General features: G+C 61.3%; 1 protein-coding gene across 7 annotated transcripts in view; it reads left to right on the top strand.

Moving 5' to 3' along the window:
• The window catches only part of CLCN7 (chloride voltage-gated channel 7), a 30,400-nt gene extending 6,004 nt beyond the window's left edge, over window positions 1-24,396 (top strand). Inside the window, exons 1-25 of one of the 7 annotated variants that reach the window (XM_054668633.2) lie at window positions 2,559-2,739; window positions 4,012-4,083; window positions 7,671-7,742; window positions 7,875-7,940; window positions 8,398-8,530; window positions 8,814-8,923; window positions 10,540-10,620; window positions 11,971-12,033; window positions 12,190-12,273; window positions 13,336-13,429; window positions 13,751-13,815; window positions 14,296-14,412; window positions 15,081-15,135; window positions 15,652-15,712; window positions 16,635-16,791; window positions 17,953-18,046; window positions 19,013-19,182; window positions 20,410-20,461; window positions 20,644-20,771; window positions 20,970-21,055; window positions 21,252-21,381; window positions 22,023-22,082; window positions 22,170-22,346; window positions 22,651-22,731; window positions 23,020-24,396. In XM_054668633.2, coding sequence (XP_054524608.1) covers window positions 2,563-2,739; window positions 4,012-4,083; window positions 7,671-7,742; window positions 7,875-7,940; window positions 8,398-8,530; window positions 8,814-8,923; window positions 10,540-10,620; window positions 11,971-12,033; window positions 12,190-12,273; window positions 13,336-13,429; window positions 13,751-13,815; window positions 14,296-14,412; window positions 15,081-15,135; window positions 15,652-15,712; window positions 16,635-16,791; window positions 17,953-18,046; window positions 19,013-19,182; window positions 20,410-20,461; window positions 20,644-20,771; window positions 20,970-21,055; window positions 21,252-21,381; window positions 22,023-22,082; window positions 22,170-22,346; window positions 22,651-22,731; window positions 23,020-23,106 — 2,472 coding nt within the window. In that variant the 5' untranslated portion in view covers window positions 2,559-2,562 and the 3' untranslated portion in view covers window positions 23,107-24,396. Of the gene's footprint in view, window positions 1-2,558; window positions 2,740-4,011; window positions 4,084-5,915; window positions 6,002-7,670; window positions 7,743-7,874; window positions 7,941-8,397; window positions 8,531-8,813; window positions 8,924-10,539; window positions 10,621-11,970; window positions 12,034-12,189; window positions 12,274-13,335; window positions 13,430-13,750; window positions 13,816-14,295; window positions 14,413-15,080; window positions 15,136-15,651; window positions 15,713-16,634; window positions 16,792-17,952; window positions 18,047-19,012; window positions 19,183-20,409; window positions 20,462-20,643; window positions 20,772-20,969; window positions 21,056-21,251; window positions 21,382-22,022; window positions 22,083-22,169; window positions 22,347-22,650; window positions 22,732-23,019 lie in introns of those variants that run through there. The other 6 variants (XM_016929144.3, XM_001159424.8, XM_054668634.2 and 3 more) reach the window with 6 other exon arrangements.
• Window positions 24,397-24,627: the final 231 nt, after the last annotated feature.

Below are 24,627 nucleotides of genomic sequence, written 5' to 3'. Positions count from 1 at the left end.
GTATTCTGAATATTAATCCCTTATCAGATATTAATTCCTTATCACATTTGCAAATATTTTCTCGTTTCATAGGTTACCTTTTGCTCTGTTGTTTTCTTTGATGTGTAGAAGTTTTAAAGTTTGATGTAGTTCCCCTCTATACATTATTTTGACTTTTGTTTTATTTTATTTATTTATTTGAGACAGGGTCTCGCTCTGTTGCCCAGGCTGGAATACATTGGCAGGATCTCGGCTCACTGCAACCTCCGCCTCCCGGGTTCAAGCAGTTCTCCTGCCTTAGCCTCCCGAGTAGCTGGGATTACAGGTGTGCACCACCATGCCCGGCTAATTTTTGTTTGTTTGTTTGTTTGTTTTAAGTAGAGACGGGTTTGCTTCATGTTGGCCAGGCTGGTCTCGAACTCCTGACCTCAGGTGATCTGCCCGCCTCAGCCTCCCAAAGTGCTGGGATTATAGGCGTGAGCCACTGTGCCCAGCCTTTTTTTGACTTTTAAATCACTCTGGATTCACAGGAAGCTGCAAAGGTAGCACAGGGGGCTTGTGTACCCTTCACCGAGTTTCCCCCCAATGTTTACCTTTCCGTAACAGCGTGGCCCCAAAACCAAGAGAGTGTCGATCCGCGTAAGCACCAGGAAGGGGGTGCAGGCCATTTTCAGACCCATCTTTCTAGTCCCACCCACTCCCAACCCTGACGACCTCGCCTCCCCTCCGGCCCGAGTCTCGCCTCTCGGGAGTGTTGGCTCACGTGTTCCTGAGCCTGGCTGTTTTTAGTTAGTGTCCGGCGCTTGGGACCGTGTAGGTTGCCGTGTGTGGCAGGAGTTTGAGGAACAGCATCTAGTGTTTAATTTATAAGAGCTTGCATTTAAAAAAGAAAGTAACCGCACGGAATGCATTGCTGAACTTGAAGTAAACGTCGTGTCCTTCCTTTACGAAAGCCACCTTCTCAAAGTCCTGGCAGAGTTAAGGAAAGAGATGCTGGGAAGGGAAGGCGCCAGAGCCCCATCCTTTCACTCCGGGCAGGGGCAGCTGATGCCCTGCTGGGGGGCAACCCCTCACCCCTCTCGAATCTGCCAAGGCGGCGGCGGTGGGGGTGGCCCGCTGGTCACATACTGCACCGGCAGCCTTCACCTTGGCCTGAATGCATGCGCGGCTCTGCCTGCTGCTGTGGGACGGTGCTGTCGCGGTGTAGACGGTGGCCCTTCTCAAGGCCTCCCAGGCCTGGTGCCCAGGACATGTGACTGTGGCTGTTTCGTTTTGTTTGGGTTTTAATTTTAGAGATAGGGTCTTGCCGTGTTGCCCAGGCTGGAGCGCAGTGGTGCAACCATAGCTCACTGTAGCCTCGACTTCCCAGGCTCAAGCGATCCTCTTGCCTCAGCCTCCTGAGTAGTTTGGGCCACAGGTACACGCCACCATGCCTTGCTAATTTTGATTTTTTGTAGAGACAGGGTCTCACTACGTTGTCCAGATTGGCTTTGAACTCCTGGGCTCAAGTGATCCTCCTGCCTCAGCCTCCCAAAGTGCTGGGATTACAGGCGTGAGCCACCACGTCCGGCCAGAATGATCCGTTATTTCCAACCAGGAACAGCCTGAGAAGCACGGCAGGCCTTGAGTGGCGTTAGAGAGAAGTGCCGACATCTTGAGTGATGGAGAGGGTGGCCCTCTGGGCAGGGCGTGTCCCACAGGGTGCCTGTTTGGACGTGGGGTCCTTCCTCATGGTGAAATGGGTCTTTTGGGTTCCGTGGTCTCTGTTTGGGGCATCGGGGCACCTGTCCACCTGGGAGGTGGGGGTCAGAGGCCCAGCGCTGGTCACAGGGCTGTTTTCTGGTGGTGAGACCTGGAGTCCAGGGGCTTTGATGTGAGTGTGAGCAAGAGGGAGTGGGCAGCTGGCCAGGCCACTGCTTCCATCATGCCTGGACCGTGGCACCTTCCTCCTCCCACCGTCAGCCCGTGTGGCAGGAGACTCAAGCTGTGAGTTTCGCCTGTGACTGAGGGCTCAGGGAGAGCCACTGGCATGTGGCAAGGCTGGGGGAAGAGGAGGGGCAGGCGCCCTGTGACTCAGGGTTCTGTCCAGCAGGACCTGTGCACTCCAGCCCCTCCCACACTCTCCCCTGGGCGTGGAGATGCCATGGCAGACACCTGCGAGTCTGTCTGTCTGTCTGTCTGGCCTCTGCTCCTGGCTTCTGATGGGGATGGCCTGAGAGTGCTCTTTGCCTGGGGAGAGGAGGAGGCTCTGACTGGTGTCTGCCAAGGGCCAGTGGCACGTGCCCAGGTTCCTCCCCCGGCCAGGGCCACTCACCGGGTCATCAACACGGGGAGTGCACACCAAGGGCGACGGTGGCTGGTAACAGGACGATGGTTGGGGAAGGGGTCCCTGGAGGGCAGTGGGCTGGAAGGTCAGGTTCTTTTTTTTTTTTTTTTTTTTTTTTTCGAGACAGAGTCTTGCTGTTACCTAGGCTGGAGTGCAGTGGTGCGATCTCAGCTCACTGACTCCACCTCCCGGCTTCAAGCGATTCTCCTGCCTTAGCCTCCCAAGTAGCCCGCCTACTTTTTGTATTTTTAGTAGGGATGGGGTTTCACCATGTTGGCCCAGCTGGTCTCGAACTCCTGGCCTCAAGTGACTCGCCTGCTTCAGCGTCCGAAAGTGCTGGGATTACAGGCATGAGCCACTGTACCCCGCCGGGAAGGTCTGGTTCTGAAGGCAGTTTCTGGGATGGCCGTTTGGGGAGCCCGTCTCCTTCAGGGGTGAGCACTCCAGAGAAAGCAGGACCCCCACCCCTGGCTCGCAGTGACCTCAGATCCCAAACCTTCCTTCTCTGCTTCTGTGTCCTTTCCTGTGTGTGGTAATCGTGATCCCCGTGGATAGGTAGGTGGAGGTTGGAGGAAAATTGGGCCCCAGTGCAGGCCGTTCCCGCACGTCTCCCCGTCCCCACCTCGGCCCTGCGGGCTCCTGGCGCCATCACCTGCCGTTCTATCACCAAGAAGCACTTCCAGGCCCTGCTGAAACCTGGTGCGGGAGGCTGAGCCCGAGGAAGGTGGAGGGAGAGATGGGGGGATGAGGAGGGGACGGCGTTGGGGGCCGGGAGGGCTGCTCCCAGGGAAGGCGGGCGGCAGCCTCGGTGGTCTCCCCACGGCCGGTACCAGCCGCTGGACTCCTCCGCCAACACTTTCCTCACAGGCGCACGGGCTCTCTGATGCAGATGGCGGGCGCCCTGCGCATGTGGCCCCTCCACCTGGAAGGCAGCCCTTCTTCCCTTCACGTCCCCAGATGTTGCTAAAGATTCAGGAGATAGTGGAAATTGGAGTCGTCTCCAAAGGATCTCTTTGGGGAAAGGAGGCTGAGGTCTTGGCTCCTCCTAGCCTGGCCTCAGCGCCTTGGCTCTAGTAAGGAGCCAGAGACTGGGGTGGGAGCTCCGTAAGTCACACCTGCACCACGCCACCCAGGGCCCACTGCCCTGCCCCTGCCCTGAGCTGGGGCAGCCGCAAAGCCTTAGGTGGCTGAGACCCCACCCAGCTCTGCCCGACAGCTGGGCGTCCTGTGGGGAGGGCAGCGTGAACACTGTGGAGCCGTTTGTGTCTCAAGACCCAGAGAGGCCGCAGTGGAGGTGACTCTGTGGAGGTGGCAGGTGGCTGAGCAGGGCCTCGGGAGCAGGGTTGGGCAGGATGGCCCAGGGTGCTGTGGCGGGCACTGCATTGGGGGCGGCGTGTTGTCCAGCCCTTCTTTCCTGGTGGGTGGCAGGTGCCTCGCCTTCAGTCTAGAGCAGGGAGCTTGCGCCCTGGACTCGGGCTGGGCGTCTCGCTGATAGGCCGAGGGGCAGCCGGATCAGTTCTGCTTCCAGGGCCCAGGGAGGCCTGTCCCAGCCCTGCTGCCCCCACCCAGCAGGCAGGCCTGGCCTAGCCCATTCCTGAGCTCCCGGGCAGGGTCAGGTGAGGCCAGGGTGCGGCGGCAGGAGTGAGAATCCACGGAGCAGAGCGTGCGACGCCTGAGCGCCCTCATGATTTCTCTTCTGCTTTTAGTCACCACGTTCTGCGCTTTTCCGAGTCGGACATATGAGCAGCGTGGAGCTGGATGATGAACTTTTGGACCCGGTGAGTTGGGGGTGTTCCCCGTCCTCCCGCGGAGCTAGCTGCATCTTAGCAGAGGGTGACAGGGATGGGCAGGGGCCGAGCGGCAGGGAGATAGTGGGGCCCCAGGGCCGGGGTTCAGGGAAGAATTCCCTGGGGGGACACGGTCCCCGACGCCGAGTGAGCAGCAGAGGCAGCCGGGCAGAAGTGCTCTCAGACGGAGGAGTGCAGGGCGCAGGAAGCCGGTCAGGACAGCAGTGACAGCATGGGCAGCGAGGGGGCTGGACCTGGCTTTGGGACAGGGCAAGGACAGGGATCTTGGGGGGGCAGTGAGGAGCCCCAGAAGAGTGAGAGGGGGCCGGATGCCTCTGACTTCAGAGGGCAGGGGTTTAGATGTTCCCATGCCAGTGCCTGCCCCGGGAGTCCTGAGCTCAGCGGCAGCGTGCTCGTCTTCCTTCCCCTCGGGGGCATCTCCCTCCGGCCTCGGTTTTTCCCCCAGCCGCTGGTCAGGCCGGGAGTCCTCTGCTGCCGCTGGCCGTTCACTCATCGTCTCTGGGGAGACGTCTGTGCGGGACTCCTGTTGAGATGATCCTGATGTTGGCGACACCCCGGGCGTCCTCCTTCTCCCCATCAGGCCCCACCCGGCTCTGCCCTGGGCCACGTCAGAGGCTGAGGCGTCTCACAGTCCACCTGTCCGGGTGCTCTTCGGCCTTGCGTCCGTTTGAGCTCTGCCGCAGTCGCTCCCGAGGCCGGCGCCGTGCTCAGATGCCATCCTGTACAGCCAGCAGCGCCTCTCCTGGGGCTGCCCTTCTGATATGTTTGTGCTGCCTCTGGAGCCACAAGGCCTTCGGAAGATCTGTTTCGTGGCCGTGGGCGCCTTCAGCACTGCCTTTTTGGACTTCAAAGCCTTTGCTCTGGTGTCAGCTTTGGGAGGGGCAGGAGTTGGGAGACAAGGAAAAAAGCGAGCATGTGAGATTCAGCAATCAGTCCTCTCCTGTCTCAACCTTGGAATGGGTGCCTGGCCGGCCACACGCGTGTTGGTTATGCTCATTTTTAAACTGGGTTTGTTGTCTTTATAATTGAGCTGCAGGAGTTCTTTATACACAGATGCAAATCTCTCATCCAATACATGATTTATAGAAGTTTTCTCCCGTTCAGTGGGTTTTCTGTTCACTTTCTCAATGGTGTCTTTTGATGCTCAAATTTTTTTAATTAAAAAAGTTTTGGCCAAGGGAGGTGATTCATGCCTGTAATCCTAGTACTTTGGGAAGCAGATGGATTCATTGAGCTCAGGAGTTCAAGATCAGCCTGATCAACATGGTGAAACCCTGTCTCTACAAAAAATATAAATATTAGCTGGGCCTGGTGATAGGCACCGGTAGTCCCAGCTACTTGGGAGGCTGAGGTTGGAGGATCACTTGAGCCCAGGAGGTGGAGGTTTCAGTGAGCTGAGATGGTGCCACTGCACTTCAGCCTGGGTGACAGAGTGAGATCCTGCCTCAATTTTTTTTTTTTTTCTTCTGGGCAGATGTGGTGGTTCACACCTGTAATCCCAACACTTTGGGAAACCAAGGCTGGAGCCCAGGATTTCGAGACCAGCCTAGGCAACATAGTGAGACCCTGTCTCTACAAAAAACAAAAACAAAAACAAAAATTAACCAGGTGTGGCGGTGTGCGCCTGTGGTCCCAGCTACTCAGGACGCTGAGGCAGGTGGATTGATTGAACCCAGGAGGTTGAGGCTGCAGTGAGCCATGATCACACCATTGTACTTGAGCCTGCGTGACAGACGGGACCCTGTCTAAAAAAAATTAATTATTACTATTTTTTGAGATGAGGTCTCACTGTGTGGCCCAGGCTGAACTCCATCTCTCAGGCTCAAGCAATCCTCCCGTTTCATCTTCCTGAGGAGCTGGGACCACAGGCGCATCACACCCTGCAGAGGTTGTATTGCTGAGGTTCAGCTAATCTGTTTTTCCTTGTGTTGCTTGTACTTTTGGTGTCAAATCTAAGAAACCATTGCCTAACCCAAGAGTATGACGACTGACCCGTTTTTTCCTAAGAATTTTACAGTTTTAGGTCTTTCATCCCTTCTGAGTTAATTTTTGGATGTGGTGTGAGGTAAGGGTCCAGCATCATACCCTCCCTCTCTCTCTCTCTCTTTTTTTAAGACAGGGTCTCACTGTCACCCAGGCTGGAGTGCAGTGGTGCAATCATGGTTCACTGCAGCCTGTGCCTCCTGTCTGTCTCCCAAGTAGCTGGGACTGCAGGCGCATGTCACCGCACTCAGCTAATATTTTGTAGAGATGGAGTCTTACTATGTTGCCCAGGCTGATCACAAACTCCTGGCCTCAAGCAGTCCTTCTGCCTCGGCCTCCCAGAGTGCTGGGATTACAGCTGTCAGCCATTGTGCCCAGCCCAGCTTCATTTTTGCATATGGAAATCCAGTTGTACCAGCGCCATTTGTTGAAAACACTACCTTTCTCTGTTGAAATGTTTTGACACCGTTGTGGGAAATCAATTGATCGTACATGTTTTGGATTTCTTTCTGGACTCTCTCAATTCTCTTCCATTCTTTTGTGTCCATCTTCGTGCCAGTACCATGCCTGATTTTTTTTTTTTTTGGCTTTTTTTTTAAGAGTTGGGGTCTCACTGTGTTGCCCAGGCTGGGTGGATCACTTGAGGCCAAGAGTTTGAGACCAGCCTGGCCAACATGGCGAAACCCCATCTCTACTAAAAATACAAAAATTAGCCAGGCATGGTGGTGCACACCTGTAATCCCAGCTACTTGGGAGGCTGAGGCAGGAGAATGGCTTTAACCTGGAAGGCGGAGGTTGCAGTGAGTTGAGATTGCGTCACTGCGCTCTAGCCTGGGCAAAAAGAGTGACTGTATCTCAAAAAAAAAAAAAAAAAAAGAGAGAGAGAGATGAGGGTTTTACTCTGTTGCCCAGGCTGGTCTTGAACTCCTGGCTTCAGTTGATCCTCTTGCCTCTGCCTCCCAGAGTGCTGGGATTACAGGTGTGAGCCACCGCACCCGGCCTCATGGATTGATTTTTGGATGTTAAACTAACTTGTATTCCTAGGCTGAATTCACCTTGCTCCTGGCATTGCTGGAATTGCTTTGCTTGTGTCTTACCAAAGATCTTTGCATCCTTGGTTGTAGGGGTGTTGGTCTGTAGTTCTCTTTTTTTTTTTTTCCCTTTGAGACGGAGTCTTGCTCTGTCACCCAGGCTGGAGTGCAATGGCGCAATCTCGGCTCACTGCAGCCTCTGCATCCCGGGTTCAAGCGATTCTCCTGCCTCAGCCTCCTGAGTAGCTGGGATTACAGGCGCCCACCACCACGCCCAGCTAATTTTTGTATTTTTAGTAGCGACAGGGCTTCATCTTGTTGTCCAGGCTGGTCTCGAACTCCTGACCGCAGCTGGTCCACTTGCCTCGGCCTCCCAAAGTGCTGGGATTGTAGGTGTCAGCCACCGCGCCCCATGTGCAGCTCTCTTGCTGTGTCCTTGTCCTTGGTGTCGGGATGATAACGGCCTCGTGTGTGAGCTGAGAGGGGCCTCTCTCCTTGTGGCCTTGTCAACTGTGCTTCTCTCTTTGCCTTTTTCTGCCACAGGATATGGACCCCCCACATCCCTTCCCCAAGGAGATCCCACACAACGAGAAGCTCCTGTCCCTCAAGTATGAGGTGGGCGTCCTTCTGTCCCCATGACCCTGAGACCCGGCCTCTGCCCCCTGCAAGCCCACTCCCGGTCCCCTGTGCCCGCACCCAGAGCGTGGGTTCGGTGCTGAGTGCTGCCCTTGCTGTCCCGGCCTGCAGAGCTTGGACTATGACAACAGTGAGAACCAGCTGTTCCTGGAGGAGGAGCGGCGGATCAATCACACGGTGAGCGGGACGCCGCTCCCTGCGGGGCCCCACGGTGCGGGGCCTGGTGCCGGCCGGGCCTGGGGCTGCTCTTCTGCCGGGGTGAGGTGACGCACCTCCTCCCTCCTCCTCTGACTCCGCCTCTGAGGCCTGTGGGTTCCTCTGGTTTCTAGAGACAGTGGGAGGGTCACGGTCACCGTAACCAAGAAGGCTGCTCTTACGGCCGCCAGATGCGGTGCCCAGCATAACAACCGCTGGCTGTGAAGTTGTTGGGAATTCACCCACCTCCCCGAGTCACCCTCGGGCCCCGGGTGCTCCTCAGATGTTGGCCAGAAACTGTCCTTTGTGGGACTCAGCGCACCGTGCACACTGGGGCCTTCATAATCCCGGGGCCTGCAGGCGGTCTGGGCGGTCCTGCTGCTGCCAGAGTGACTGCGCCAGGGCCCTGCCTGACCCTCGCCCTGACCGCGTCCTGCAGGCCTTCCGGACGGTGGAGATCAAGCGCTGGGTCATCTGCGCCCTCATCGGGATCCTCACGGGCCTCGTGGCCTGCTTCATTGACATCGTGGTGGAAAACCTGGCTGGCCTCAAGTACAGGGTCATCAAGGGCAGTATCCTTCCCAGTGCAGCCGCTGCAGCTTGGGAGGGGGGCGTGGCCTGGGCTGAGTCCCGGGCAGAAGTCCTGAGCCCAGCGTGTTCCAGTGCAGGTGGAGGCGGCCCTGCTGGCTGTGTCCCTGTCATGGTTGGGCCGTGAGACGTCTCTGGGATGTCCAGTGAACATCATGGCTCCACCCAGCAGGGTGGCGTCTGCCAGGCTGGTCTGTGGGGCAGGGCTGGGGTCTGGGCTGGGTGGTCCTGACAGGGAAGCAGCCAGCCCTCCTTGATGAGCCCCAGATATCGACAAGTTCACAGAGAAGGGCGGACTGTCCTTCTCCCTGTTGCTGTGGGCCACGCTGAACGCCGCCTTCGTGCTCGTGGGCTCTGTGATTGTGGCTTTCATAGAGGTGGGTGGCAGGATGCCGCAGCTATGGCGGACCCCATGAAGGATTGGGGGTCTTGGTGAATGGGCGGGAACCCCTGCAGCTCACCCACCCCCACCGTCACATTGGCTGACAACCCGGGCACTTTATAGAATCACGCGGTCCAGACTCACAACCTCAGGAGGAGCAGACACACCAGGGCCTCTTCACCCCCAGAGCCCTGGGGTGCTGCTCCTGACCCACCAGCACAGGCCTGGGCACCCTCACCCCACTCTGCCCCTCCTTCCATCTCCTCACTCTGCCCTCCCCTCCTTCCATCTCCACCTCCGCCTCCACCACGTCCTTGATCTGTGTCTGGGCTGGGAAGAGTGAGAGCAGCTACCCCAACGACATGAGACCCTTCCCTGGGGCCCCGACGTGTGTGCTGCTCTCCCCTTCCCTGGGGCCCCGACGTGTGTGCTGAGCTCCCCTTCCCTGGGGTCCCGACGTGTGTGCTGCTCTCCCCTTCCCTGGGGCCCCGACGTGTGTGCTGCTCTCCCCTTCCCTGGGGCCCCGACGTGTGTGCTGAGCTCCCCTTCCCTGGGGCCCCGACGTGTGTGCTGCTCTCCCCTTCCCTGGGGCCCCGACGTGTGTGCTGAGCTCCCCTTCCCTGAGGCCCCGACGTGTGTGCTGAGCTCCCCTTCCCTGAGGCCCCGACGTGTGTGCTGAGCTCCCCTTCCCTGGGGCCCCGACGTGTGTGCTGCTCTCCCCTTCCCTGGGGTCCCGACGTGTGTGCTGCTCTCCCCTTCCCTGGGGCCCCGACGTGTGTGCTGCTCTCCCCTTCCCTGGGGTCCCGACGTGTGTGCTGAGCTCCCCTTCCCTGGGGCCCCGACATGTGTGCTGAGCTCCCCTTCCCTGGGGCCCCGACGTGTGTGCTGCTCTCCCCTTCCCTGAGGCCCCGACGTGTGTGCTGAGCTCCCCTTCCCTGAGGCCCCGACGTGTGTGCTGAGCTCCCCTTCCCTGGGGCCCCGACGTGTGTGCTGCTCTCCCCTTCCCTGGGGTCCCGACGTGTGTGCTGAGCTCCCCTTCCCTGAGGCCCCGACGTGTGTGCTGAGCTCCCCTTCCCTGGGGCCCCGACGTGTGTGCTGCTCTCCCCTTCCCTGGGGTCCCGACGTGTGTGCTGAGCTCCCCTTCCCTGAGGCCCCGACGTGTGTGCTGAGCTCCCCTTCCCTGGGGCCCCGACGTGTGTGCTGCTCTCCCCTTCCCTGGGGTCCCGACGTGTGTGCTGAGCTCCCCTTCCCTGGGGCCCCGACGTGTGTGCTGCTCTCCCCTTCCCTGGGGTCCCGACGTGTGTGCTGAGCTCCCCTTCCCTGGGGCCCCGACGTGTGTGCTGCTCTCCCCTTCCCTGGGGTCCCGACGTGTGCGCTGCTCTCCCCTTCCCTGGGGCCCCGACGTGTGTGCTGCTCTCCCCTTCCCTGGGGCCCCGACGTGTGTGCTGAGCTCCCCTTCCCTGGGGCCCCGACGTTTGTGTGCTGAGCTCCCCTTCCCTGAGGCCCCGACGTGTCTGCTGCTCTCCTCAGCTCCTGGGGCTCCTGGGGCTGAGGGGCTGCATCTGTCTCAGCCTGGCCGTGACCCACTCAGCCGTGCTTCCCCTCTTTCAGCCGGTGGCTGCTGGCAGCGGAATCCCCCAGATCAAGTGCTTCCTCAACGGGGTGAAGATCCCCCACGTGGTGCGGCTCAAGGTGAGGGTGCGGTGGCCCTGGCTGGGCAGGGTGGGCGCCCGCTGTTTGCTGGTTCAGGAGCAGCTCTCTTGGCTGCCTGCCTTCCAGAACTGGCCTCAGCCACCCTGTGTAGTGGTGGCGCTGTGTGCAGATGGGCTGGCTGGGTGTGAAGGGGTCACCTTTTTTTTTGAAAGTGGTAATAACTGGTATTTGCACATATTAAATTACGTAAGAAATGAGTAGTCATACAGAAATGCTTGCGTGGTGCATGTGTGACACAGCTGTGCGACACGTCTGTGACTGTGGGCTGCATGGTGGTGACTGATTCACCGTGGAAGCTGTCGTGGTAGTGGGCGTGTAGCAGTTTCCCGCTTTCAGTTTGCCTCATGGTCATTTACACTTGGTGTTATCAGAGCATCTGGTTCTGGAGGTGCTGGGAGTCCTGACCCAGTTCCGCTGTGGTTGCTTCTGTCTGTGCCGCCATCGTTCCTTAGCCTGAGACTTGCCGCAGCCCCGTCCCGTCTGAGGATGGGTGGGCAGCATGGCCGCTGCCCCCTGGGGGTGCTTCCGGGGCCTGGTCCCCGTGGCCAAGGAGTGGGACCAGTGTGTCCCCTCTGGCGAAAGCTCCCAGGTGACCTTGGGGTGCCCCTGCCCTGTGGTGGGAGATCAGGTTTACTGGAGCAGCTGGGAATGGCGACCCGCCTGTCACCCGCGCCAGGCTGGCCTGAACCTTCTTGGATGTTGCTCTATAACTTTTGTTGGCTGAGGGTTGAGTTTCCTCGGCATCTTTAACATACAGCCCTCCCCCCACACACTCAGCGCCCTTATGTTTAGGGTCTGTGCCTTTGTGGGTTCTGCCCTGGGGCAGGGAGGCTGATAAACACCTTACACACCTTCTCAGGTGGAGAGGATGAGGCCCCTGGGGGCGGGGAGCAGCCGAGGGGAGAGGGGGCATCGTGGAGCCGCAGGTGACCAGCCTTCCAGTGCCAGGGGTGTATGAGGAGCCTTGCTAGGCGGGGCTAGTGGGAACACCTCCCCTGTGCTGGCCACGCTGGCGGAGGCAGGTTGTGCCTGTAGGATGCAGTGGGCGGCCCAGCTTTGCCTCAGGAAGGAAGGAAACGAAAGAACCCCTTGCCTGCTCAATGCTGAGGCCACAGAGGGCAGGTCCCCCGAGTGAGTGCGGGGGACGCTTGGCTGCTGTTTAGCTCCACTGTGGCCATGGGGAGACCCAGCCTGGGGGTGCTGGCCCCCTCCCGGAGGCCGTGTCCAAGCCACTCTGCCTGATCAGGGCTGTGTGTGCTGTTTTACGGCTCAGGTCCAAAGACAGCGCCTGCCTTTTCATCAGAGGCCATGCGTCTCCCTGTGTTTCAGACGTTGGTGATCAAAGTGTCCGGTGTGATCCTGTCCGTGGTCGGGGGCCTGGCTGTGGGAAAGGTAACAAAGTGCACATGGCCACTCCAGCTGGAGCCTGAGGCCGCCGGGCCCGCGAGGGCCGCCACGCCCATGTGTGTCTCTGAGCACCGGTCCTTCTGGTCTCCAGGAAGGGCCGCGTCACGCGTGTCTCTGAGCACCGGTCCTTCTGGTCTCCAGGAAGGGCCGATGATCCACTCAGGTTCAGTGATTGCCGCCGGGATCTCTCAGGGAAGGTCAACGTCACTGAAACGAGATTTCAAGGTGAGTTGAAATCGTGTGTGGGTGGGCTCCAGATGCCATGGGCACGGGCACGGGCGCCACTCAGGGAGATGGGCTTCCCTCAGCACCCCCTGGCCGAGAGCCCCAGCCCCATCTGAGGACAGCCTGGCGGGTGGCTCCCAGAGCCAGCGGGCACAGTCCCTGCCCGGCAAGGCCTCCCCACGGCCCACTGCTTCCCTCCTTGGGTCCCCTGCCACACGCGCATCAGTGTTTCCCGTGGGAGGGTCTGTGGCTCCAAGAGGCTTCTCAGAGGAGCGCAGAACCTGAGACCAAGTGTGCCCACCTGATGTTTATTTGTCAGGGCACACTTTGGAACACTTGTTCCCCAAAAAAGTCCCCAGCATGTTGATGGGGATTGAGCTGCATTTGTGTGTGATTGTTGTTTTTTTTTTGTTTTTTGTTTTTTTTTTTGAGATGGAGTCTCTCTGTTGCCCAGGCTGGAGTGCAGTGGTACAATCTCAGCTCACTGCAGCCTCCACCTCCCAGGTTCACGCAATTCTCCTGCCTCAGCATCCCGAGTAGCTGGGATTACAGGTGCCCGCCACCACGCCTGGCTAAGTTTTTTGTATTTTTAGTAGAGATGGGGTTTTGCCATGTTGGCCGGGCTGGTCTCAAACTCCTGACCTCAGGTGATCCGCCTGCCTCGGCCTCCCAAAGTGCTGGGATGACAGGCGTGAGCCACAGTGCCCGGCCATGTGTGAATTTAGAGCCAGGCAGTGTCCCGCGGTACAAAGAACAGCAAGGCTGGGTTTCCATCCGTGCGGCTTTCGGTAGAGGGTAGAGGTTTTCGGAATCTTGCGTGCGCTGGAAAGTGGAGCTCCTGGCTGGGTGTTTGTGTGTTTCCCTGGGCTGCCGGTGCTGGTGCTGACCCTGCTGTCTCTTGCCGTGGTCTGCAGCACAGTGCTCTTCAGGAATCAGAGCTGCTGACTCGGTCGTCCTGAAAGCCCCTTCCCCTGCACAGCCCCTGTCCTGGCAGTTGCTCTCCCTTTCTGAGAGCCGTGCTCTCAAGGAACCTGCCCCGACCCTGGTCTGTCCCTGTTGCAGATCTTCGAGTACTTCCGCAGAGACACAGAGAAGCGGGACTTCGTCTCCGCAGGGGCTGCGGCCGGAGTGTCAGCGGCGTTTGGAGCCCCCGTGGGTGAGGAGCGCCGCACCTGGTCCAAAGCTTTGCCCTCGCCCTGTGTGTTGGAAGGAACGGTCTCCTGTCTGTAGGCCCAGTGCCCGCTGAGGGTGGCAGAGGCTTGGAGTCACGGCCGGGGCATTTGGAAGCGGCCGGCAGTGTACTTGGGTCCCGCCCTCAGACCTCCCTCAGGGTCCCTCTCTCTCTGTGTGGCTGGGGCCCACCCCATTAGCTTCTTTCTGACGTGGTCTGGGTTCCCTGGAGCCCGGGGGAGGGAGTTGGTGGTGGGCATGGTGCTCTGTGTCCAGCTGGCACCCGAGCCGGCCGCCTGCCTTCCAGGTGGGGTCCTGTTCAGCCTGGAGGAGGGTGCGTCCTTCTGGAACCAGTTCCTGACCTGGAGGATTGTAAGTTCCTGCTGATGGCTGCCTCCCAATCAGGGTGCACGCTGCGCTCTCATTTCCCACCGTGGGGTCCACCTTGGGGCCACCCATCGAGCTGCGGCTGGAGCTGGACCCCCTGTGGGTCTGTCAGGCCTTGGCCCTGCCCAAAGCAGCGGTCCTGCCTTTGCTGCCCAGTTCACCCTTGGTCCTGGGCACCATTGCCAGCCGTGGGTGGCTCCCGGGTAGGGGATCAAACAGCCGGGAACCCAGCCCTGCCCCACCTTCCCCTCTTGCTCTCCACTGGCAAGTCCGGAGAGGGCTGGGCCCCTCCTTGCCCGCACAGTGCGTCCACCCCTGGCTCCAGCCCCTTCTCTTCTGCCTTGGGCGGGGTCTGCAGACTCCTGGCCCCGGGGCTGACAGGAGGGGCGATGGTCCCTGCTGGTCCGTGGGCCCTGGGCTGGGAGCGTGGCTCTGAGGGCGCTGGTTTCCTGCCCTCTGCCGCAGTTCTTTGCTTCCATGATCTCCACGTTCACCCTGAATTTTGTTCTGAGCATTTACCACGGGAACATGTGGGACCTGTCCAGCCCAGGCCTCATCAACTTCGGAAGGTTTGACTCGGAGGTAACCTGCCCCATCGCCCACCTCGCCAACCTCGTATCCTGGTCCAGGACCCTGTTTGCTTAAGGCCCAGGTTGAGAATTTGGTCCTTTAGAAAACTCTGGTTGATAGCTGTGGAGCTGAGAGCTCTTGTGTAAGCTCCAGGGCCCCGAGGGGCTGCAGGAAGACACCCCAAGCTGCCCCTCAGGTCAGGGCACCATGTGACCAGCAGGGCACCTGGGATGTCACACAGTTGCTGCGTGCATGGGGCCTCCCACGGCCTGGGGGCACGTGCAGCAGCCGCTCTCGGGGCAGGTGGGCTCAGGCCTAGTTTCCAGGGCAGCCTGGGGCCTGGGCTGGGGAGACTCTCCGTGCCATCGATAGGGCGGCTCTGTGCGCAGGAAACTGGGGGACCACGGGCTATGTTCCCAGTGCTTGGGGCCCTCCCCGCCCCAGGTGCTGAGGGTGGCAGGGTCTCTGAGAGCCTCGCTGGCCACCACACCAGGCAGGGGCCAGGCCTGCTCAAAACACCCAGTGTGTTTCTCCCCTGTGGACTTCTGCAGCCTGCGTGGAAGGGCGGGAAGGCTCTCTGTGGGGACAGCTCTCTTAAGATGGTGGTCCTTGAGTTTCAGCAGAAAGGAGCTGTGGGCCTTTTCCCTCACATCCTCTGCCTTCTCCCTCTCTCTGCACAGAAAATGGCCTACACGATCCACGAGATCCCGGTCTTCATCGCCATGGGCGTGGTGGGTAAGGGCTTCTCCCAGCACCGCAGGGACGGCCTGCGGGCCTGGCTCAGCTGTGACGTGGCCATAGAGACGAGGATTGGAGGCTGTGGCTCCCTGGAGCCTGCCCTCATCCCAGGGCCACCCGGGGGCCTCCAGATTCTTCCATGGGCAGTACACGTGGGGAGTGGGGAGCCCAAAGCTTCGCTTCTGTGGCTTCCTGTTGTTTATCTCTGTTGGCAAAAACCACAGGGCTGCAGGGATCGATGGGATTTCCTGTAAGAGATAGAATTGCTCCCACCAGCATTTATTGCTCTGCTGGACACCTTTGCCCTGGAAGGAAGGCAGAGCCTTTGAGAAACAGCTCCCCCAGCCCTCAGGGTGTGACGATGTGGAGGAAGCATCTTACCAGGACCCCCCAGCCCCCTGCCGTCCCCTTCCCTCTGCAAACCCTCGAGCTTCTCCTGCCATCTGGGAGCCGGCGGGCGGAGGCCCGCACTTTTCCTCCGGTGTCGCTGACTGGCCTTTCCCCTGTTCGCAGGCGGTGTGCTTGGAGCTGTGTTCAATGCCTTGAACTACTGGCTGACCATGTTTCGAATCAGGTGAGGAGAAACCGCATTGCATATCGCGTTGGCAGGCGTGGCCACACAGGCCCTTTGAAAGCGGACGTGGTGGAATGGGGTTTACACTCCTAGGCCACAGCCGAAAGAAAGGCTGTGTATGCAGCGTCCTTCCTGATGGTTTCCCCGGTGGAGCTGCTCAGAGATGTGTCCCGGGGCCTGGAGGGTGACGGACTAGCCCAAGGCTAGGAGTGCGAGGGCTCCTGGAGGACGGCCCCTGGGTAGGAAGTGAGGCCCTGCGTGGGATCGGGCCTGGGCGAAGCATGCCCAGCCTTCACTGCCTGGCTCTGCCTGGTAGCAACCGCAGCTGTCCTGGGACACCGGGGGCCCCCGGCTTCTTCCTTCTTGGTCTGTGCTGATTTCAATACTGTCGGGTACAGCCGGGGCGCGGGTAGCGCCACTTCCCACACATCTGGAGAAGTTGCTGCCGAGGAGTCTTTACCCCAGGGAAGAGGACGACCCCAGGACATTTGGGTGCCTGATTGATGATTAAACACAGGCCTGGCCGGGCGCGGTGCCTCACACCTGTAATCCCAGCACTTTGGGAGGCCGAGGCGGGTGGATCACCTGAGGTCGGGAATTCTAGACCAGCTTGACCAACATGGAGAAACCCCGTCTCTACTAAAAAATTCAAAAAAAAATTAGCCAGATGTAGAGCCGGGTGCCTGTAATCCCAGCTACTCGGGAGGCTGAGGCAAGACAATTGCTTGAACCTGGGAGGTGGAGGTTGCAGTGAGCCAAGATCGCAGCACTGCACTCCAGCCTGGGCAACAAGAGCAAAACTCCGTCTCAAAAACAAAAACAAACAAACAAAAAGCACCACGGGCCCAGTGTCCTCCATCAGGGACTCGGGTTGCCATGGGGGCTGCGGAGGGGCCACGCTGCCGTCCTACCCGCCATGCAGCCTGATACTTGGTTCCAGGTACATCCACCGGCCCTGCCTGCAGGTGATCGAGGCCATGCTGGTGGCCGCCGTCACGGCCACAGTTGCCTTCGTGCTGATCTACTCGTCGCGGGATTGCCAGCCCCTGCAGGGGGGCTCCATGTCCTACCCGCTGCAGGTGGGAGGCTGGGCCCGGGCGGGGTCCAGCAGGCAGGGCAGCCACAGGGCGGCCTCCAGGAGCCTCGCTTAGGCTACGGGAGGAGGGCTGCCCACCCCACCGAGTTCCAGAAGCGCATGGGCTGGCATGTCTCAAAGAGGGTTAGTCCTGTCCACCCAGATCTCAGAGGAGGCCAGGTGTCTGCTGAGGTGCCAGGGGAATGGGCGGTGGTATGGGGGCCAGAGGCTCCCCCCAGTCCTCTTCCCAGAATGGCAGCCTGAGGGGGCGAGCCTCAGGCGCCCTATGGGGGCACCATAGATGTGGACCCAGGAGAAATGCAAACCTCCGTCCACAACTGGGCCTGTGCCTGGTGCTCACGGCTCACCGCAGTCCGTGTGTCCATCCGCACTGTGACACGGTTGCCTGCGCCTGGTGCTCAGGGCTCACCGCAGTCCGTGTGTCCATCCGCACTGTGACACGGTTGCCTGTGCCTGGTGCTCACGGCTCACCGCAGTCCGTGTGTCCATCTGCACTGTGACACGGTTGCCCTGGAAAGCACTACGCTCAGAGGAACCACACATGAGGTCACGCGACGTAGCCCCAGTAACATGAAACATCCAGAACAGGGAGAGCCTAGAGGCCCAGCAGACCAGTGGGTGCCACGGCGGGGGTGGGCAGGATGGGACGGGACAGGTGTGAACCGTTAGAGGCGTGGGAGGCCCGGGGCCTTGGGGTTGACCAGCCTTGCTACACTCTGCTCCAGCCCCGTGGACAACACCCCCTGTGCTGCTGGAGCCCAGGAGGCTCTGGGCCTGTGGCACCGGGGCGCCAACAGCCTCTTCTAGGAGCTCATGTGAGCGCCTGGGCCCACCTTCCCCGGCACCAGGGATGGACAGCGTCTCAGCCCATGGTCCTGCTGACCCACCCCCCAGGGCTAGACATGGCCGCCTGCTGGGCCTAGGCCGTGTGTGTCCTCCTTTCCCTCTGTGACCATGGCTTGGGCCTTGTGTGTCCTCCTTTCCCTCTGTGACCGTGGCACTGACCCGACGGCAGGATCGTGTGGTTTCGCACCTGATGCTGGCCAGGCACAGGGTACATGGCCTCTCACGGCGACACCAGGTTTGTGCCTGCAGCCCACCAGCTCATCTCCCTCCCAACGTGTGCTCTCTCCCGACCCCACAGCTCTTCTGTGCAGATGGCGAGTACAACTCCATGGCTGCGGCCTTCTTCAACACCCCGGAGAAGAGCGTGGTGAGCCTCTTCCACGACCCGCCAGGTGTGTGTGGGCAGTGCCGCCGGGCAGGCCCTGGGATCAGGGCCTGGGTGATGCCTTCTGGCTGAGTGTCCCCTGTGGGCTGAGGTTGCAGCCCTGGGCTGGGGGGTCATCCCTAGCATGGATCATAGCAGGGACTCACTCCTGTAATCCCAGCACTTGGAGAGACCAAGGCAGGAGGATCACTTGAGCCTAGGAGGTTAAGACCAGCCTGGGCAACTTAGCGAGACTCTGTCTTTGCAAAAAAGCAAAATTATCCGGCTACGGTAGTACACCCACAGTCCCAGGTACTTGGGAGGCTGGGCCGGGAGGATTGCTTGAGCCCAGAAGGTTGAGGCCACAATGAGCTGTGATTACATCACTGCATACCAGTCTGGGTGACACAGCGAGACCCTCTCTCAAAAAAACAAAAGAAAACCCAGCCTGGTGACTCCCACACCAAGGCCACGGCCTGGCCTCGCTCGACCACAAGTGTTTCACGGAAGCGCAGACCGCGACCTTGGAGTGCCGGCCTTTCACCTCTGCAATTGTGTCCCTGGCGGTCTCACCCGCCCTGCACGCAGTACAGTGCTACCTGCTCCAGGAAAGGAACCCCAGGCTGTGGGGGGCACCCTCTTCCCGGAGCCAGGCTGCGAGCTGCACCACGGTGCACACCCATGGAGTGTAGACCTGGCGCTATTAGACCCAGCTGGGCCGCCCCGCTGGACGCAGCTCCTGCTTCTGCTAGCATCAGGGCCCCGCAGAGCCTCTTCCCCTGTGGCCTCCCCATGGGATCCTTTTAGCCTTTCTGCTTCCTAGGGAGGCTGAGAACAGGGAGCCTTCTGGGGACCGCTGGGCTCGGGAGCTCAGGTTGCTGGGCTCCTGGAAGGTGACTGTGAGGCCCGAGACTGGGCAGCGGGGCAGTGGGGCAGGGCGGTCCCGTGTAGGGCGGGAGTCGTGGAGGCCCCGTCAGCCCCTCTTCTCTCCTAGGCTCCTACAACCCCCTGACCCTCGGCCTGTTCACGCTGGTCTACTTCTTCCTGGCCTGCTGGACCTACGGGCTCACGGTGTCTGCCGGGGTCTTCATCCCGTCCCTGCTCATCGGGGCTGCCTGGGGCCGGCTCTTTGGGATCTCCCTGTCCTACCTCACGGGGGCGGCGGTGAGTGGGGCCGGAGGGGAGGCTGTGGGGCCCTGCAGCTGAGCCAGGTCTTGCGGCATCGCGGGCCGGAGCAGAAGTCCCAGAGCAGGACAAAAGTGTCGCACCTCACATGGTTCACGGGCCGTGGGCGTTGTCCTGCTGTGGTGGCAGCATGTACTGTGGCAGCGCAGCCCATGTGTGGAGTCTGGACCAGGCGAAGGTAGGGGGCGGAGGCTCGTGTCTTCATTCTTGAGAATGTGATGAAAAGCAGAGGTGATTGTGGGCTGCTGCAGAGCTGTTTCTAGACTCCATGGGGTGGATGTCCGGCCAGGGCTGCTCTCTGTGAGGCCGGGGGCCAGAGCGGCATACACTGCCCTCCAGACCTCAGCCCCCGCAGACCTTCCTTCTCTGCCTGCCTCTGCTGGGACTGGGTTCCCTTATATGTCTTCTGTTTCTCATTTCAGTCGCTTAAATAAGACTGAAAACCTGTAAGAGGCCCTGGCAGGAAGCCCCCAGCCATGCTTCTCAGCCCCGGCAGGAAGCGCCCACTCCTGCTCCCCAGGTCCATGTGCTCTGCCCATCTCCCTCCGCACAAGGGTTTGGTTTGGTTTTTAAAATTGAAACATGATTAAAATACCGTAAAACTCATCGTTTTAAAGAGGGCAGTTCAGCGGCGTTTCTCACGTTCACGAGGCAGTGCGGCCGTCACTACCACTTCTAGAATGTTCCGTCATCCCAGAATGGAAACCCTGTGCCCACCGACACTCGTGCCCCGCTTTCCCCGGCCCCCAGCCCTGGCAGACACCGGGGTCCTGTGGTCTCTAGCTTTGCCTGCCCCCAGCGTTGCCTCTACGTGGAGTCAGCATCTGCGGCCTCCGTGCCTGGGTTCTGTGGCCCAGCCTGATGTTCCCGGGGCTCTCTGTGTCGTGTGTGCTGGGGTTTCACTCCTCATGCTGGGCGGTGCTCCCTAGTTGGCCTGGGCTGCTGCGTGGTGACTGTGCCCTCTGCACCCTCCATGCCTGCCACTCCCCTGTTGCTCGGGTGCTGAGCGCCTGGTTCAGGCCGAGGATGCAGCCTCCGCAGCAGGGTGTACTGTGCTAGGTTGTTCTGTGTGTGTGTGTACGCGGCCACGGGGTTCATTCCTGGCTGTGGGGCTGCTGGGCCCGGGCAGGGCCTCCTCCGTCTGTGTATCTTGGTGGGTTTGGGCCTGCCACCACACTGACACCTCCTCCGTGTCACCTCCCACAGATCTGGGCGGACCCCGGCAAATACGCCCTGATGGGAGCTGCTGCCCAGCTGGGTATGTTCCAGCTCTTGCCCGATGGGTGGGGAGCTCCACGGGGTCTGGAGGGGGCCATGGCTGTCCTTGCGGGGCTGGGGTCTGGGAGCAGGTGGATGGGATGGGTGCTGCAGAGAAGGCAGTGGCCACGTGACCCTGAGCCAGGAGGGTGGACGTGCTGGGGTTCATGATGGCTCCCGCAGGCGGGATTGTGCGGATGACACTGAGCCTGACGGTCATCATGATGGAGGCCACCAGCAACGTGACCTACGGCTTCCCCATCATGCTGGTGCTCATGACCGCCAAGATCGTGGGCGACGTCTTCATTGAGGTGCGCCAGGGCCTCGAAGCCTCACCCTGAGAGCGTGGGTGCTGCCATGGGGGGGGGCCCCTGTGAGCCTCCAAACAGCCCGTCCCGGGGGGTAGGCTCAGGGTTTCTGGGGGCGGCCTCTGGGCTCCCAGGGGTAGGCTCGGTGCTCCAGGGGTGGGTGTGGACTCCTCAAGCCCTGTGTTCCCGCCCCGCCCGCAGGGCCTGTACGACATGCACATTCAGCTGCAGAGTGTGCCCTTCCTGCACTGGGAGGCCCCGGTCACCTCACACTCACTCACTGCCAGGTACAGCGCCCAGGACACCTGTGGGTGGGGAGGGTGTCCAGCGGCCTCTTGTTGCACAGGGGCAGGGTGCACGGCTTGCGGGCTCCAGGCAGCCCCGCGTTTCCTGTCCAGCGGCTTCACACCTCACCAGCCCGCAGAGGTAACTGTGGGAGTTGGTGGCGCGTGACGGGCGTGTGTGGCCGGGCTCCTCCGGCAGGGAGGTGATGAGCACACCGGTGACCTGCCTGAGGCGGCGTGAGAAGGTCGGCGTCATTGTGGACGTGCTGAGCGACACGGCGTCCAATCACAACGGCTTCCCCGTGGTGGAGCATGCTGATGACACCCAGGTACCGGGCACCCCATAGACAGAGTCCTGCCTATGGTGACCTCTTTCGAGTCCATTGGTGGGAAGCACACGGCAAGGTTTGCAGGACGGGGAAGCTGCACGTTTGGGTGCACTGGCAGTTCCAGGAGTGCTGGAAGCTGAGTGTGCAGCCATGGAGGGCTGTGTGGACACTGAGGCTGGTGGGGGGGGCTGCGGCCTGGCAGGGTCTTGGGGTTGGCACCCAGGCTAGGCTGAGAGCCGTGGCACTGGGGGCCGTGACTTTGTCAGGAGGCCCTGACAGGACACACAGCTCGGCCACTGCTGTGTGTCTTTTAGACGTGGACACTGGGTGTTTGGAGGTTGGTTTTTATTGGGACCCAGTGGGGCTGCATCTGCCCTGCAGCAAAGCCACCATCCCTGGGCCCTTGGCTCTCTGCTGTGCGCGGTCAGGCCCTGCTACCCTGTCGCCGATCCTTGGGTCCCGTGGCATTGTGCATGTGGAATGCCATGGTGAGGCTGGTGTGAGCAGGTAGCCATTGACACGGGGCCCATGCCCAGATGGGAAATCTGGCTGGAACAGGGTCAGAGCGGGGCCCGACACAGCATTCCAGCGCAGCCTCCCACCCTCGGGCCCGTGGCCCTGACCGCAGGCCTGTCTTGCAGCCTGCCCGGCTCCAGGGCCTGATCCTGCGCTCCCAGCTCATCGTTCTCCTAAAGCACAAGGTGCGTGCCAGGCTCCGGGCCATTGGGCGGGTGGGGGCCCCAGGGGGTGCTGCCCGGGTGCCTGACACAGGGCTCTGCCGCCCGCAGGTGTTTGTGGAGCGGTCCAACATGGGCCTGGTGCAGCGGCGCCTGAGGCTGAAGGACTTCCGTGACGCCTACCCGCGCTTCCCACCCATCCAGTCCATCCACGTGTCCCAGGACGAGCGGGAGTGCACCATGGACCTCTCTGAGTTCATGAACCCCTCCCCCTACACGGTGCCCCAGGCATGTGCAGGGCATGGGCATGGGCGTGGGGCCTGGGACTGAACAGCAGGGGGTAGGGTCCAGAGCCTCGGGGAGGGGCAGCCGGGGGGGCCACAGCGGAGAGGACTCGGTGACTCTGTCTCCTGTAAAGGGCCTGGCAGGCTTTAGAGCTGAAGTCAAGGGGCTGAGCGGGCTGGCCAGACGGGCGTGGGGGCTCAGGACGTGCCTGGATGCCGTGGTGGGGGGTGCAGGGAGCCAGCTTGGGTGAGGGTCCCGCCTGCCTCTGCCGTGTGGGCGGGCACTGACGGCTGTGCCCCTGCTGCAGGAGGCATCGCTCCCACGGGTGTTCAAGCTGTTCCGGGCCCTGGGCCTGCGGCACCTGGTGGTGGTGGACAACCGCAATCAGGTGAGCGGGGGCGGTGGGGGTGCAGGCATGCCGTGCAGGGCTCCCCTCTGCCTCCTGCCCGTGCTTACTCTCAGCTCCCGGCAGGGGACACGGAAGCACAGGACCCAGCACCGAGTCGGCCCATGCCCCATGGCTGCACCCCTCCCCAGCCCCGTGCTCAGCTCGGGGGCTGTGCTGAAACCCCCAGGGCCCCCGGCCTGTGCTGCCCCAGCCACACACAAGGCAGGGAGCTCCACAGGCAGGCGGGAGCCGACCCGTGTGTCACTGTGGCCTGGCCTTGTCCTGCAGGTTGTTGGGTTGGTGACCAGGAAGGACCTCGCCAGGTACCGCCTGGGAAAGGGAGGCTTGGAGGAGCTCTCGCTGGCCCAGACGTGAGGCCCAGCCCTGCCCATGGTGGGCACTGGCGCTGGCACCCCAGCCCTTCTGCACTTCCTCCCGGAGTCACTGGTTTCTCGGCCCAAGCCATGCTCCCCAGCAGTGGCAATGGCGAGCACCCTGCAGCTGGGCGGGCGGCAGGCGCGGAACTGACCGTCTCGCGGGACTGACCCTGTTGTGGGCAGTGGTCTCCCCCCTTGGCGCCTCCTTGCGCAGGCCCAGCCTCCGCTCTCCTCGTCTAGGTTTCTTTACCTCCAGGGATCAGCTGTGTGAGTGTGACCTCCCTACCGGGCTGTCGGCCTCTTGGGAGCCAGCGGCAGGGCCGGCACCTGCGTGCCTGTGCCCGTGTGCGTGAGACAGAGCCCTTGCCCCTGCTGCTGCCCCGAGGGCTGCCCTGCCCTGGAAGGGCCCCTCTGCCTCCACAACCAGTGGAGTCTTCGAGACTTGGGAGCTGCTTGGCCTCATTTTCAGCCATGAGCAGACGGCCTGTGGTCCCTGGGCCTGAGGCACGGACTCGTAGCACCAGGGTTTGGAGGCTGCGACCGCCCCGGAGAGCAGCTTCACATTGGTGCCACAGAGGAGCCCCACGTGCACTCCCCGGCCTGCATCCGGCTTGGGTACACGGGCCCAGAGGACTGGGGTGACTCACGGGCCCTGTGCTGTGATGTTGAGAGCTGAGAAAAACCTCCAAGGCCCTGAGCCCCATGCCCAGCCCTGCCTTGGTCCCCCAACCCCCAGAGCTTGGAGTCTGGGCCCCACACCCAGCCCTGCCTTGGTCCCTGAGCCTCAGAGTGTGGAATGGCTGCCCTGTGGACACTGGCTGGGAAGGCAGGTCTTCCCCTAGCACATGGGGACCCCGGCCTCGGGGGTGACCTCCCTACCCCGCCCCTGCCAGCCACCAAGCGCAGGTGCAGCAGGGGCCAGACTCCTGCCGGCCTCAGAGGACACCTGGCCCAGCACAGGCAGCTAGAAGGGCCGGCGGGCACCGGGGCCGGGAAGCCCCCACCTGACCACCTGAGGGCCCCTGGGAGGCTCCTCTGGCCTGGCTGGGCTGGGTCTGGGGCTGCCACAGGCCCCTCACGGGGCGTCAGAGGCAACTTCAGTGTCCCTGTTAGAGCAACACGGGTCCCTCCGTGCGGGGCTGGGTGCGGCCCCCTGCCGTGTATTTCCTCCCCAGGGAGTGGGGCCTCCCCGGGAGCTGACGCCACCACCCTGCTTAGCCCTCACAGGGCCCCAAGGTGTCCGAGTGTGTTGGGTCTGAACGCGCGAAATAAAGAAATCCTCTCAGCCCGCCTTTGCCAGCGTCGTCCCTCCCACCCCACCCAGACCACGTCCAACAGCCTGGGACTTTCGGGACCCTGGGGTTGGGGCACCGTGTGGAGTGAGACAGGCGTGAAAGACAGCGGCTGCGGCCACCCAGGGCACCAGCCACATCCTCTTCCTCGTCCCCACCCCTCAGCCTCCCTCCTGGGGGCCTCTGGCTCCTGGCTGGTGGGTCTGGGGGACAAGGCAGAGGCAGTG

The sequence above is a fragment of the Pan troglodytes genome, chromosome 18 (assembly GCF_028858775.2).
Source record: "Pan troglodytes isolate AG18354 chromosome 18, NHGRI_mPanTro3-v2.0_pri, whole genome shotgun sequence".
Classification (NCBI taxonomy): Eukaryota; Metazoa; Chordata; class Mammalia; order Primates; family Hominidae; genus Pan; species Pan troglodytes.
Note: the sequence above shows the minus strand (reverse complement) of the source record. Positions and strands in the feature narration are given on the sequence as shown.